Below are 15,450 nucleotides of genomic sequence, written 5' to 3'. Positions count from 1 at the left end.
GATTTTTAGTAATTACCCTTAATTACTCAAATATTTCAACTGTTATTTCATGGCATGGTAGTATGTTCATAACCTCATTAATGTGGAAAGCTGTAGAATAATCAAAATACAGAAAATTGTATTAATTTATATCCTGAACTTTGGGGAGGAATTTTCACTTAATTCCCAATGCTGTCTGTAATGTCATATAGAACATTTTTATATAAAAAACCTTTAAACTTCTATCCAGGCAGGTACCCAAGCATGTAACTGAAATAAATTTGAGCTTTCTCCTTCAGACAGACTTTGCAAATTCTTGTTACATTAACAGGGAACTTCCAGAAGTTTGGAAGCATTAAAAACTAACCTGAAGAGGACGTGTTTATGAAAATACATGGCTGTACCTCTGTTTAGCTTGTCAAAGATACACAAATCTGTGTGATCCTGAGGGAGGATCAGCTTTCCTGCCTCTCTAACCCTCAACTGGGCTTCGGCTCTGAAATCCTCAGCTGGAGATCAATTTTCCTGCCTGTTTTAAGCAGTTGAGACAGAAAGAAATCTCAAAACCAGGATTTTTATTTTTCTCCCAGGAGTTTCTAGCTGATGCAACTCTAAGGGTGACGAGCAAGGGTTGTTTAAGTAGAGCAGCGCTTGTCCTGTGACAAAGGGAGAACCTGGGGCTGGCTCTGATGGGTTTGAGCTGAGCCGTGGGTGCAGAAGAGACGTTGTTGGCTGATACTCCCTGAGTTATTATCCTGAGTGGATTTGATTTAATGCTTGCTTAGTGTTAGATGGGAGGAAGGTGGCAGATGCAGGATATATTTCAGTTTTGTATCTTGTATTTTGTACGTTTTATGGCAGGCATTTATGCATTTAGAGCACTTCTTGACAGCTCTGCATGGTTGTTTTAAAGCTGATCTTTGCCCTCATGTGACACAAGCTGCTTGCTCTGAGAAACTTGTGTCTTATGCAAGCCACAGGACAAATTCCTGCCCAAATTTCCTGCCCAAATTCCTGCCACATCAGCGGAATCCCTGTGTGGAGCACACTGTCATGTTCTGCTCGAGGTGTGCTCCTGGGGCTGCTGAATGAAATTCCTTCTGACAGGAGAAAGTCATGGCCAAACAGCTCAACAGAGGCAAGAGGCCAGTGAAAGAGCAAAGGCTGTTTTGGCAGGAAGCTTTGCTGAGAGTAGAAGAATTCCCCATGAAAACCTGCTTTTATTAAAATCCTGTATGCAAGCATTCAACTGGAGTAAAGCTGGATAGTTGGAAGAAATTTCCTGGTTGTTAGACATGATTGATTGTTACTGGAGCTTCTTTTCAGCCACTTGGACTGAGTGCAAAGGCCAGGGAATGTTCTCTTTACTGGCAGCCTGTCAGCTCATGCCCTCAGTCACATTTTTCCCTGATCACATCAGAGATTAATCCCTGCAGCTCAGAGGGAGAGCCCTTCCTGGGCATCCTTCTTCTCTTTGGTCTCCTCACACTGTGAACTTTATCTGTGCACATTTCTCAGTACTGAAGAGAATTCTTGAGGTGAAACCTTATCACAGCCATTGACAGAATATTAAAAACAAACCTCAATGTGTTTGGAGGGAGGCACGTGCTGGGAAGAAGGCAAACATTCAGCAATGGGAGGAAGCAGGGAGGAGGAAGAGATTAAAAAAAGCAGGCAGAAGTCAGGGAGTGTTGGCAGAGCTGTGATAAATCCTCTGAATCCCAAATAATCGTGGCTGCTCCGTTTTAGAAATTTGTCTGACGTGCAGATGGGAGTTTTGTAAAGTCCTTCTCTCTCCCATGGGTAGCACTGAAATCCATCCCCAGCATTCCACATATTTCCTGTGGCACTCCCCGTGGGCACTGTAGGGAAGGTCTGGGGCTCAGGTGCTGATGATACCTGAGACCTTTTCATGTCTGGTTTTCCATGGCTGCATTCAGCTCTGTGCTCTGGGCTCATCCTGGCTGCACAGTTTGGATTTTGGGATAAAAATGTCTCCTAAACCTTGTGAATGACTTGGCAGCACCCAGGAATTGGCTGATGGAGGGCAGTTGGTGGCACAGTCATCAACACAGTCACTATTTATATCCATTTATCTCTATTAGGAGATCATTTGTTTGAGCCTCTTCAACTTGATTTGGGTTGTGCTCCCACTTGGAGCCCAGTTGTGAGCAGATACTATCGACCTCTTTGGAGCAGTTAATACCTTAATGAGCCACAGATTTTAATGACTTTTTTTTTTTTTTCGGAAGCTTAAACTCTTAATTTAACATCAAAGGATGTGTTAATAACAAGACAAAGTAAATGCTTTTAACAGTAGTGACAGATGATGTTCCTGTTTATTTAGTAATACCAAAGGCAAATCACCCCAACAAACTGAAAGCTCTAATTGTGAGATCTTATCAGAGTAATTGCCATTTTTCTGAGATCATACTACCAGTGGAAAGCGAATAGGGATTTTTTTTCCTCATTTTCATAACTCTGAAAAATACAGGGCACAAACTGCTTGCACAGGGCACTGCAATCTTCTGGTGCCTGATAAGCCTGAACCTTGCCAAGAGGCAGCTATTGCTCTGTAATCTGCAATTTCCTATTTCTCCTTGGTTATCTGATATGGAAAGGAATTTTTTTTTCAGAGCAGAGTGAAAGCTTTTCACACTAGGTAGGTTTGGATAATTGTTTTTGGAGGTAACAACTTTGTGCAAAATGTGTTAGCAAAAGGAATTCTGTCATTTTCCTCCCCTAAGTTATCAATATGGAAAGGTGTTCTTGTATCCTACACAGCAATCCTGTGTTCTGGACTCATACTCAAATGGACCCTGACATGGAAATAGAAACATGAATCGGGAATGATCTTCATCCTGTAAAAACCTGGGCTGCTTCTGTAGCCTCTGAAAAATTCTTCATTATTTTCCTGACTTTCCTTATCTGCATAAGTGGAAAATAATTCCCTGCAGCCTTGTTGTGTGAAAAACTTGATTCACCAAGTGAAAAGTGTTTTTTATTTCTCTCAAATTATCTCACAATGAAAGTAGAAATTGTTTTATTCTATCTATTTATTAAAATACTTGGTTCCACAATTTAAAGCATTAGTATGTATCTCTTAATCATTGTTTGGCAAAATTGAACATGGCTGCTAAAATTCTCCAGCTACATAAAATTCATCAATGGCTTTTGTTATCTCTAGGTTAAGAAGGCCTCTTAGTAAAGCTGATATTACAGCTGGGTCCCAGTTTAGGAGAGTCCTAAACATGAACCTAAGTTTTTGGCAAATCCTTTCCACCGATGTTTGATCAGTGCTGGGCTGTGACACTTTCAATAGCAGGAATCTGCCAGAAGGACATAATGAGCTGCTCTCATTGCCTTTGAAGCCTGAGCAGGTTGTGTTGATGTGTTGATGATGCAGGATCAGAACTTTCCATGTAAATCCTAATGGTGATGTTTAGTAGTGGATGGTACTGATGCCACAGCTTTCATCATTATTTTCCTTAAAGATCTGCCTTTTTAATCTCTGTAAAACTTTGTGGTGTTTTCCAGTCTGTATTATACAGACCCTGCTTTTTTACAGGGGCTTTTTTATCTTGCTAATTATTGCATTGACATTATAAATGTCTGTAAACACACACCCATACATGCATTTTTTGCAGGTATTATTGACAGCACACAGGTGGAACAGAGGCAGGTGGTAGCTGTGACTGGGGATGGAACCAACGATGGACCAGCACTTAAAAAAGCTGATGTTGGCTTTGCAATGGTATAATCTTGATGTTTGTGCCATTATGAATTTGCTGTAAGGGCTTTTCCATTCATTGAATGTGAAGTTGCTTAATTATTACTTGTCAGTGAAGGAATATATTGGTGGGAATGAGTTATATTGACTCAGAATCCTTTAATTCATTTGGATTCACTGGCATTGCTTGTTTTGATACTTCTTCAGGATTTTGTCTAATTAATTATTGGCTTTATGCAGAATCCTGTGCCCATACAGAAAAATGAACCTTTTCTTCACAACACTGGAATTCTCTTTTGTTGTGGTAAAATCCACCATAATTGGAAAGGTGTCTTCCATGCTTACTCTGACTATATGTAAAGACACACAATTCTCATTTTTGTTACCAATTCTGTTCCTGGCTAATAAAAAACCATCATCAATGACAAAATACCTCAGATGATCAGCAGTCTTTAAGCTGATAAAACACTCAGAGTCATCACCACATGAATTCTTCTGCTCTCTCTCAATTACCCTTTCTGCGGCCTAACTCACATCAAAACCAGGCCGAATTAGCGAAATTCCAGGAAATATAAAAACCTGTGGGCTTTGACTATGGAGATTTGTGCTGTCCAGCAGGGAATCTCATTCCCAACCCCTCTCCCCAGGGCATCGCGGGCACGGACGTGGCCAAGGAGGCCTCGGACATCATCCTGACGGACGACAACTTCAGCAGCATCGTCAAGGCCGTCATGTGGGGCCGCAACGTCTACGACAGCATCTCCAAGTTCCTGCAGTTCCAGCTCACTGTCAACATCGTGGCTGTCATCGTGGCCTTCACTGGAGCCTGCATCACCCAGGTGAGCAATTCCTGCTGGGATCCTGCTGTAATCCTGCTGGGATCCCGCCGCGATCCCACCATGATCCGCGCTCCCAGGGATGGGGCCTTGCATTTGATTCCTGCTTGGCACACAGCAAGTTAACTGATGCCTTTTCCTTGGTGCTAAAATGAAGAGCTAGGCAGGGTTAAAGGGGTTTCACCTTGGTATTTATTAAGGATTTTTGTGGTAACACGTCACCAAGGTGGAGCACGCTGAAATGCGTACACACGATAGATCGTGTGTGCAATTTTACAGACCTTGCAAATTAGCATATCTACAAAGATGCCCCAATGAGATGCTTGAATGAATAGTGTGGTATCTTTTTATCCTGAAGTATTTTTCCCTGAATTATCTTAATCTTAGTTTACAGGCTGTATTTGAGGGGAGACCTTGGTTTCTCAAGATAGCGTAGGGCTTTCTGGCCTCTAAGTGTGAGGCCTTTAGGATGTTTGGCTTTCTGGCTTAATAGAATACCAGGACTATGCTAAGTTGAGGAATTACAGGAACTATGAGGATGCCTTTTCCTTGATCCTAAAATGAAGAGCTAGGCATGGTTAAGGGTTAAAGGGGTTTTACCGTGGTATTTTATAAGGATTTTTGTGGTGTAACACATCACCAAGGTGGAGTACACTGAAATGCGTACACACGATAGATCATGTGTGCAATTTTATAGACCTTGCAAATTAGCATAGCTAACAAAGATGCTCCAATGAGATGCTTGAATGAATAGTGTGGTATCTTTTTATCTTGATGTATTTATTCCTGGCTGGGCTTAATCTTAGTTTACAGTATGTATTTGAGAGAAGACCTTGGTTTTTCAAGATACCATAGGGCTTTCTGGCCTCTAAGTGTGAGGCCTTTAGGATGTTTGGCTTTCTGGCTTAATAGAATACCAGGACTATGCTAAGTTATCAGACTTGAAGAATTACAAGTATGCATGCTAAGGGCACTGAGAATACATAAAAGGTATAAAAAGAAAAGACAATAAATGGTCATGGCATCAAAACCTTTAGAAATTCTCCTGAGCATTCCAAGGATCAGGCTGCTGAAGGTTAAAGAGCTGCTGAGGTGAGGCTGGATTAATCCCTCTTTTTTTCCTAAAAGAACTCACTTTTAGGAGCTTTTTTGCCTCCCTCAGTTTTGTCATCCCTGAGCCTGTGATGGTCAAACTGAAAACACCATCGGTTGGGAAAAGAGCAGGTTATGTCAATTTTTTCCTCTCAGAATACCTCACCAATAAATACAGATTTTTCAATGCATTGAGGAATGAGGTTATTTTCAAGACAGCAGTGCTGACCCATGGAAGTAACCCCAAATCTTTTTGACTGATAAAATTATTTTGTTGCTTTCAGGCAGTTATTTTTAATTCCAGATGCAGATGACAAACCAATTAAGTGACACATAGAGTTGGACTTAGACATCTCTTTCTTGCACTTCATTAATCCTTCATTGCAATCCTGGTGCAGATGCAACATATCCAGGTCATTTGCAAGAAGCATATCTCAAAGCAAACTTTTTTTTTTCTCAAATTATAATTTTTTGGGCAAAAGGAAAAAAATGTTTTATTTCCTCTAAAGAGTAAACAATATATATATATGCAGTACAGTGTAATGTTTTTGTTTTAATGAGAAAATAACAAAATGTGGTTTTTAGTGCTGCCAGTCCTTAAAATAATGTATATTTTAGATGCTGTAGACAGGTGCTGTCACAAAGTGCCTCCCTGGATTGGGATGCACTGTGAGAAAGTTGATGCTTCCCTCATGATGCATCACCCAGATGCCCATACCTGTTTCAGCAGGTACATTTCACCCCAGGCACACCTGAGCAAAGCGATGAATAAGTCATCAGCTCTGCTCCAGGCTAAACTTACATTGGAATCATGGAATTGATCCTTGCAACCAGAAACCCAGGTACCTTAACAAACCCATGAGGTCAAACTTCTCCTGTGCCCTGGCTGACATTCAGAGGCCTTGGAGGTCCCTTCTTGTCACCACTGAGCCTGCGCTGAGGGACAAAATTCATGGTGTTGCAGCAAAGTTGGATGAGTTTTCCTTTGGAAATATTTTCCAGCATATTGAGGAAATGCCCAGCTGTGAAATGATCATTGCTGGTAACACAGGAATGAGGACTGAAACTCTGGAAGGTTTTTACACGTGGTACAAACCCAGCCAGAACAAGGCACTGACAGAAGCACCATCACTGGAACTGATTTTATTGACAATCAGTGTCTGACTAGAAACGTTTGTTTAAGGTGAAATTTCTTGGTCAATGCTCAGCATTTCTTCAGTTTTTTGTGGAAGCACAAAGGGAAACTCATTCTATTTGTTAACAAAATAATTTTTTATCCCTGAGGAGGTTAAACATTACTGGATCAGTGCAAGGACTATTTTAAATCAAGTTAAGTGGATGTGAAGCGCATTATCAGTACAAGCATAATCCCCTTTTTAATTCTGGAGCTTTTTTTCATCCTTTGAATCATTCCTTTGACTTCTAGAAGGACTTGGATCAGGCCCAGTGCATTTCTCTTGCCCCCGAGGTCTGTGAGACTATCCCTGGGCCTGTTGTCCCTGCTCACAGGTTGTAGTGGACACCTCCTGGGACTCCTGGGTGGCTTTGAAGATTCTTGTGCAATTCCTTAATTTGGCAGTAAAGGTGCAAACCCAAAGGAAAGGTGTGGGGGAAGCTGAAGTGGAGATGGAAGCAGAAAGGCAGCAGTTCTGTCCTTTGCCACTGTTTACACTCAGTGTGAATAATCTCGAGCTGCTCCCGGTTCTGTCTCATTCAAGAAGGATTTTGCCTCACAAATGCACATTATTGTGTTAGGCTTTGACTCCAGCCAGCCAAAGGACATTCTGTTTGGCTTGAAAGCTTTGCTAAAAATTGCGCTTGGGAACATGCTGTACCCTCTGGTTGCTGTGAAAATAGCTCCAGCACAAAGTGCAGGACACTCCCAAAAAAATCCTGCCTACAACAGTCTAGGTGCACACATGTACATCCAAATCTGCTGAACTGTGCACAGGTCTGGCTGAAAGATTTTGACTGAAATGTTTCAGTCCTTAACAAAAAAGCAAGCAAACAAACAGAGCTTAAATCGATCGTTTCCAAAAGGCAGCACAACTTCCTGTGACCTTCAAAATGAACACAAAGAAAATCTTCACTGCACTGAGTTTTCCTTTCAGTGATCAGTTTGTCTTTCTCTGACACACAGAATGTAATTTCAGTCCATCATTAAGATTTAGGTTAATGAACATTACACAGGCTGTTCTTTTGGTGACATTTCATATCTAGAATGAGAAAAATTCTCTGTAGGTAGTAACTTTGTTCTGTTCTTCCTCATGCCACCTCTCAAGTAATCTGTTCTGCAGTTTGGGACCAGCACACTCACCTACTCTTTTTGGTTTGTGCCTAAAGGAAGTACAAAGAGAATAAAATCTTTGCTTGGACTAAGCTTTTTTTTAATGCTTGGCTTGTGCTTTGCAGCATAATGGGCTTAATTTTATTCAGTCTTGATCCTGCACTTGCTCTCATGTACATGTAAATAGGAGGATGTGGTCATCTCCCTGCAGAACTCTAAGTGAAAGCACTGCAATTCTGCATTAACGAATTAATTAATGACTGTGTGAGTGTGGTGGGAGTGCAGCCAGCCCTCCAAGGGCCACCCAGAGAGAGCATTGCCCACGCAGGAGATGATTTGTTTGGTCCAGGGCACCTTGGGAGGCCCATGGAGAGGCTTAAGAAAAACATTAGGCAGAACCTGGGGCCATTAGTGGCCATTTTAATAATCTGCTGGTTTTTTCCTCAAGTAGATTAATGAAATGAAGCTCCTTGCCAATTCCACTTCAGGGAACTGCTGTTCAGTTCAATTCTGTTAATTTTAAGCAAATATAATTTTATTTTTCATCTACTCAGTGCCTGCTTCAAGAAGATGCTGCTGTTAGAGAATATCTGCCATATCTGTGATTTCTGTTTTGTCCTGGTTTGCTGTTTCAGTGGAGAGTGATGTGTACAAAATGTCTCTGTACTGCTCCAGTGCCAGATAAAGCTTATGCAGGACAAACAGTGGGCTGTCAAAGACCTTATTATGCACAGGACCAAGGCAAATGGTTGTTTCTCTTGTCTCCCCTGGCTCCCAGCACGAAGTCATGTTAAGGTGACAGCAACCATATTCTGAACAGCATAAGAATTACAGATCCAGTGTCACCTGCTGACAAGCTTAGCACAGCTGCTGCCACAACCACCCCTCCAAGGGATCTCACTTACATGGGGCCCTGTTTCAGTTTACAGCAGCTCAATCTATAAGCCACAAGATCTGAATTTTCAGCTAATAATGAACTTCTGTGTTGTGAGTCTGTAATTATGTAAGGGGCTCGGAGATCTGGGTCATCCAGGAAAGCAGAGCTTGAGGAAGTCCCTGGTGGGAAGCTGACTCAGGAGCCCTCAGTCTGGGGTGCAGGGGTGCTTTTAGCTCTGTGTCTGTGTGTGCACAGACCCCGGAGGAGTTCACACCTCTGGTTACTCCCAGAGAGGTTTGTGTGGCTCAGTGCAGCTGAGCTGGGCTCATTCACCTTATTTTTAATTAATGTAACTCAGTTCCCTCTTGCTGCCTTCCCTGTGGTGCCCACTGCACACTTTTAGTGTGGTCAGGGTGTGGTGGTCTTGACCAGTTTGTGTAGAATTGTCCTTTCTCTTCTGCAGCCACTGCCTCAGCTTAAACCCATCGTTTGTTTTTCCAGTGGATTTATGAGCTACAAACTTTTATATTCTGACTTCATTCCCTGAATAACAGTTTTGCAGAGCCCCTGATTGATGCAGTGAGGGTGGTTCTTTGGAGCTCTGCCTACGACTCTTGTGAGTTTTGTGCTTGCAGTGAGTCACTGCTCCACGTCTCAGGGTGTCCTGTAGGGCCCTGTATGGGCTCACCCCTTTCCCTGTCCCCAAAACAACACACAGCACCCATAGGATATCAGCTCATTACATTTGGAGCTGTCCAAAGTGATCTGGCTATGAACAAAATGAAGATTTTAAAATGCAGCTCAGTCAAATGGAAACAGTTTTTTACTGGAGCCATAAAGCAGGAGGGTTTCTCTCTGTGCCAGGTTCGGTCTGTGGCTCCAACTGTCGAGGCAATTGTAACTCCTCAAAAGGGTTGCCCTGAAAAAAGGGAAGACAAAGGCTGTGTTTTAACATTTTACATTCAAATTATTATTCTTGCACTTTGAGAGAGACTTAGTGTTTTAGCAGACATTAGGAGCTGAAAACAGTGACTCCATAGGACATTATGTTTGGAAAATTGTTAATTAAAAGGCGCTGTAGCAATGAACTGCTGCATGAATCACTGATTGTTTTTACAGATCTTGTTCAAAAAAATGAGGATGATCTATACTTACATGTAAAAGGGAGTAATTTATGTGGTTATAATGTTTTACTGCAGAACTGTACTTGGCAAATTCTAAAATAATAGCACAGGCAAACTTGAAAAAGCTGTAATATAAAATCAAAGTCTGTACTGTTTAGCTTTGTTTTGGCAAGGCATGGGGATGGAATTGAGGATGCCACTTCCATACAATTAGCAGACAGTGTGATCTAGCAGCACAGGGACTTTTTTTGCATTAATGTATGGAAAGGTAACTCGCAGAAATGCTCATTTTTCTGAATACCTGCATGTGTTCTGTGGCAAACGGGGGTAAAAAGGTAAGGGCGAAAATACCTTTTTGTTCCCTTGCAGCTTGTCATCTAAATCAAAAGTAACAAGCTCTAAAATTTGTGAGGCTCTGCATGTCACAAAAGATTTGTAGTTTATTTCCAGCCTTTGGCAATTTGTACTTTTAAGTGTTTCCAAGATGAAGTGTAACATCACTTGATTTAAGGGACATTTTCCTTTTACCTCTAGGCCAAGGCTAACCTATTCCAAGGTCAAGTGAAAGGAATTTGATGAATAAGGGGTGATTTTGGGTGGTTCACATCCCCAAAGTTTTCAGAGAGGGAATTAAGAATTATTGGCTGGTCAGTTAGTGGCTAAAACACAAAGAAAAGAAGGTTGATTTGCATCCCACTTGCATAAGTGACTAAAATCTGCAGTGGAAGCCTAAGCCCCTTAGCTGATATGTATTTCCCTCAGTTTCCACCAACTAATCAGAAATCAGATAGAGTTACAGTGGAAATTTCATTCCACTGCCTGCTCAGACTAATGTGTATTTAATGTTTTGGCTTCAGCCTGGAATGAGCTCTCACACTCCACTGAGCAGTGTAGCACTGCCAATAATAGATAATTATTAGGGGCACCACAGCCACCCAAGGTGATTGGCAGTGTGAAATGGTGAGAACATGTTGTTGCCAAAACTGATGACTGCCAATTACAGTTGTGTGATTTAGAGACTGAATTATCCTGCTTTTCCTGTTCTGCTGGGAATATGGCAGGCTCTGATAGACACCTGAATCTCTGACTCCATCTATTAAATCTAACGGGGAAATTTGGTTTTATTGACAGAGAATTCAGCGTGTGAAGTGGAAATTGAGTTTTTGTAACAGATCAAAGCAGAGAAGCTTGCTCAAACTTATTAATGAGACAGGCAAAAACATGATAAGGAAAATTCTTCAGCAGAAAAGATGTTTTCCTTTTTACCTGTGTCCCATTGAGGGTCTGTGAGTCCCAGCCATAAACTGCTTTTTACTGCAAGTGCTCTCTTTGTTGGAGCCATTAGTGTTAATAAAAATGAATGAAGTCTCAATTTGGGATGAAGTTTGTCCTGATCATCTTTAGTTTTTTTAGCCACCTCGAAAAACAAGGACATTTCCTGTTTCTGCAGCTGCATTTCGAATGAGTGAGTTGAGCTCTCCAGATAAGCTCAGTTAATGCAACCCATAACCAAGAGGTCAAGAATCTATTAATGCTAATTGTCCTCCTTGCTGCAATGAACCCAACCTGTAAGACTGAGAAACAGGAGGTTGCTTTTCTCCATCCCTTTGAATAACCCAAAATTTATTTTTTTAAATAAATCAAACGCATCAAAATCTGTGTAAATGTGTTAAAATTGTGTTTTTAAGGGGAAATAATATTTTATCTCAAAGGAGAGTTGGAATCTAAGCCAGATGCTCAAGAGACCAAAGCACTTACCCTTGTTTTCTATTAGTCCTTGGGATACTGAATGCATGTTCTTTTCTGGTATTTCATTAAAAATGAACATTTAACCCTTTGAAGAAACGGGCAGAGTTCTCAGGGAGTTTTGTTGGCTTTGCTTTGGTTTGAACCCTGTCCTCTACATTGTTTTGGCTTCGTTGCTGCAGCATCATGGTAATGAAATACATAAAAATAGTGCTCCCTCTCCCAGCTTTCACACAGCAGAGTAACTCAATTTCATGATGAAATTTGTCATGTTGATGCCTTATTACTTAGGAGATTCTTTTTTCCCTCATAAAAATGGTCTGTTTGGAACAGGAAGAAGACCTTGCTAATGCTGCCTGCTTTATACAGTCTAAATGCACAGGAGTTTGGGGTTTTCTTTTTGTTTTTCCTCCCCTGGCTCCTTGAAACATTTCTCTCTCTTTTTATAGCTGTCCCAGTGAGTTACACATCAAAACTTCATTAAGGGTTGTCCAGCATCCTCCTGAGATCTGTGTAACTTTGCTTTATTTAGTTAATTTTGGGGGTTTTAAACATGACCTAAAGTCCTCTGTATGATGACCACAGACTTTATGGGATTGTGTGAGGAAAGAGCTCCTTCTAGTGACTGGAGAGCTGCTTCCAAAACCACAGCCTGCATCAAATACCAGTACTTGGGGTTTTTCAATCCATTTCCATAGTGCCAAATTTGCTTTCTTTATAGTAATAAAAGAATAGGTTGTCTTGCTTTTGCACATTTGATATAGTTTAATAAGTTTCAGATTATTTTTTTTATCAAAATATCAGGCTTTTTTGTATTATTATTATGTCACTAACTGTTAATGATCTTATTTAAGTGAAATGTATCACGATGTCACCGTAATTGTTCCATAAATTTTTAATAATTTCAAGCTGTCTCTGAAAAAAAAAGACAGGTAGGTTTTAGTATAAAGGAAATGTTACTTTTTAATCTGTTTCAATAATATAATGAGTCTTCCACGATAGAAACTTGGATCCTCTAGTTATATCTAATTTCAGCTGAAAATTCAAGCACAATGCATGAAGGAAAGGAGAGCATTGCAATAGGTGTTAGAAGGAGTTACTGTCATGCTTGGTATGAGTTTTGTGGTTGCAAATGGTGCTGATTAAATGCCTGCAGGGAGATAATTTCTCTCTGCTCAGGTCATGGTGCTCCTGGTCCTGCAGAAGGAGCAGAAGAAGGGTCCCAGCAACAGAAGAAGGCTCCTCAGTGCTGGGATTTCTGAGCCCCATGAGAAAAATGAACTCCCAGCCAGGCTTTTCTTGGGAAATACAAACATTTTTGATTTTTCCCCTCAGGACTCTCCCCTGAAGGCCGTGCAGATGCTGTGGGTGAACCTGATCATGGACACATTTGCCTCGCTGGCGCTGGCCACGGAGCCGCCGACCGAGGCGCTGCTGCTGCGCAAACCCTACGGCCGCAACAAGCCGCTCATCTCCCGCACCATGATGAAAAACATCCTGGGCCACGCCGTCTACCAGCTCACCCTCATCTTCACCCTGCTCTTTGTCGGTGAGAAGCTCGCCCACACGGTGCTCAGCCCCCGAGCAGCTGGGTTGGATGGCTGAAGTGTCAAAATGCTTTCAATGTAACGAATTTGTGCGCGCTTATTGCCTGCCTCCATGATCCTTAAACTTCTTATTGGATATCATGAAAAAGTTCTTCACAGAAAGAGTGTAAAGTACTGGGATGGCCTGCCCAGGGAGGTGGTGGAGTCACCATGACTAGAAGTGTTTAAAAAAGCCTGGATGTGGCACGTGGTGCCATGGTTCATTTGAGGTGCTAGGACCTGTTCCATGGGTGCCATGGCTCATTTGAGGTGCTAGGACCTGTTCCATGGGTGCCATGGTTTATTTGAAGTGTTAGGGGCTGTTCCATGGGTGCCATGGTTTAGTTGAGGTGTTAGGGGCTGGTCCATGGGTGCCATGGTTTAGTTGAGGTGTTAGGGCCTGTTCCATGGGTGCCATGTTTTATTTGAGGTGCTAGGGCCTGTTCCGTGGGTGCTATGGTTTATTTGAGGTGTTAGGGCCTGTTCCATGGGTGCTGTGGTTTAGCTGAGGTGTTAGGGCCTGTTCCATGGGTGCCATGATTTAGTTGAGGTGTTAGGGCCTGTTCCATGGGTGCCATGGAGGTGCTGAGGCTGTGTTGAAGGTCTCTTCCAACCCAGTCACTCTGTGATTCTGTGAATCCTGGCTGATGGGATGGGAAGCACAGAAAGTGTCATGTTGTAGTCACTTTCCATGTATTGTTAGCTTGGGAATGGACTCATTGAGCTTTTTTCCCCTCATAAAATACAGGTTTGGGCTTTGGCAAAAAGTTTGTATCCAAACACGGCATAGAAGGTTATGCTGTAATAGGATTGTCCACCCTGCTGCTTCTATACTGAGATTTCATTGTGAGGCTTGTCGTGGTGAGTAGGGACGTAAAAACAAATTTTAAAAACCCCACAAAACAAACCACAATAAAAATCAAGATCCATTTTACCAAGAGCAAAGTGTTGTCCACAGTCCAGAAATAATGTTGATCTTAAGTGGTATGGAAAGTAAGTAATCAGTGTTAAGTGATACAAATAACATTCTGCTTTGACATTTAATTTCTGGAATGGATATTAAAAGGGGGCGAAAAGTCTAATTTATTGGATTACTGGATTCTTCTTCAGGCCTTGCTGGCAATGGATGCTTTTTATAGGTTGTATTTGGAGAGGGCAGGGAAGGAGGAAAAATGTTTCTTGCTGCAGGGAATAGTAGGAGCTAATAATAGATTCTGTTGCTCCACAATAATAACTGAACCCTCTCAAAGGACAGATGATTTTTTCAACTGGGTATTGTCTTCTTGTCACTTTGTAGTCACTGTTAAATCACATGTGTTGTCTTTCAGGTTTTTTTTTCCCTTATACACAGACTTCCAGAGAAGCTGCAAATGTAAATCTGGATTTTAGGAGGTTTTTGAGCTCCATTCTGAAAGCCTTGTCCACTTTATGGCCATCTGGCAGTTTATTTGGGATGCTCAGAGGTGGCAATGATCTGTTCAAAATGGAATTAAACCAAAAGAATAGCCAGGTTTCTGAAGTGAAGTGGTCTCTAACATTGTTATATTTACAGGGAATTTTGAGAATGTCTGCATTAGGAAATTGGAATTTCAGGTTCTCTAAAGCAGGTGAAGAAAATCTTGGTAATTCATGTGATATGCATCTTGGAACAAGAACTTCTGTGAACTTTATGGGGAGTTGGAATGGCTTTTTGATGAATTTTATGGTTTAAAATATTTTATACTGAGCCAAATGAAAAGCAAACCAGGCTTTCCCCCCCTATTGTAATTGCTCCTGTGTGTCTTTGGAAAACTCCTGCATGTTTTGAAGGACACATCCCAGACAATTTTCTGATAAGCCTTGGAAATAATCTTTTCCTTTCTAAACTCCACAAGGCTCAGCTTTGCAGTGACATGATGTGCAAAACTCAGTACCTCCATAATTAAATTTCAAATTAATGAGAATTATTTCTATTTTGGTCAAATAATAATTCCTTTCTTTTGTAGGAGGTTGCTTCAGAGACTAGTACATCAAGTTTTTATCTTTTTTAGTTTTAGAAATACATTGTGTTTGAACATACAAAACATAGATGTCTTTGAGACATTAGAAATCCAGATTTCCCTGTCTGGTCCTGTCAGGCTGTGGTATAAAACAAAAAAAAATCTTTATTTTTTCAAAGCTCACCACATTTTTAGCTATTCATCATGGGTTTTA

The 15,450-nt window shown here is 41.3% G+C and overlaps 1 protein-coding gene across 1 annotated transcript in view; it reads left to right on the top strand.

Annotated features, from left to right (window-relative positions):
- Positions 1-15,450, top strand: part of ATP2B2 (ATPase plasma membrane Ca2+ transporting 2) — a 386,601-nt gene that overhangs the window by 344,245 nt on the left and 26,906 nt on the right. The window contains 3 exon segments of the mRNA XM_030956513.1: positions 3,627-3,733; positions 4,357-4,548; positions 13,007-13,220. Coding sequence (XP_030812373.1) covers positions 3,627-3,733; positions 4,357-4,548; positions 13,007-13,220 — 513 coding nt within the window.

Source organism: Camarhynchus parvulus, chromosome 12 (assembly GCF_901933205.1).
Source record: "Camarhynchus parvulus chromosome 12, STF_HiC, whole genome shotgun sequence".
NCBI classification, from domain to species: Eukaryota; Metazoa; Chordata; class Aves; order Passeriformes; family Thraupidae; genus Camarhynchus; species Camarhynchus parvulus.
Note: the sequence above shows the minus strand (reverse complement) of the source record. Positions and strands in the feature narration are given on the sequence as shown.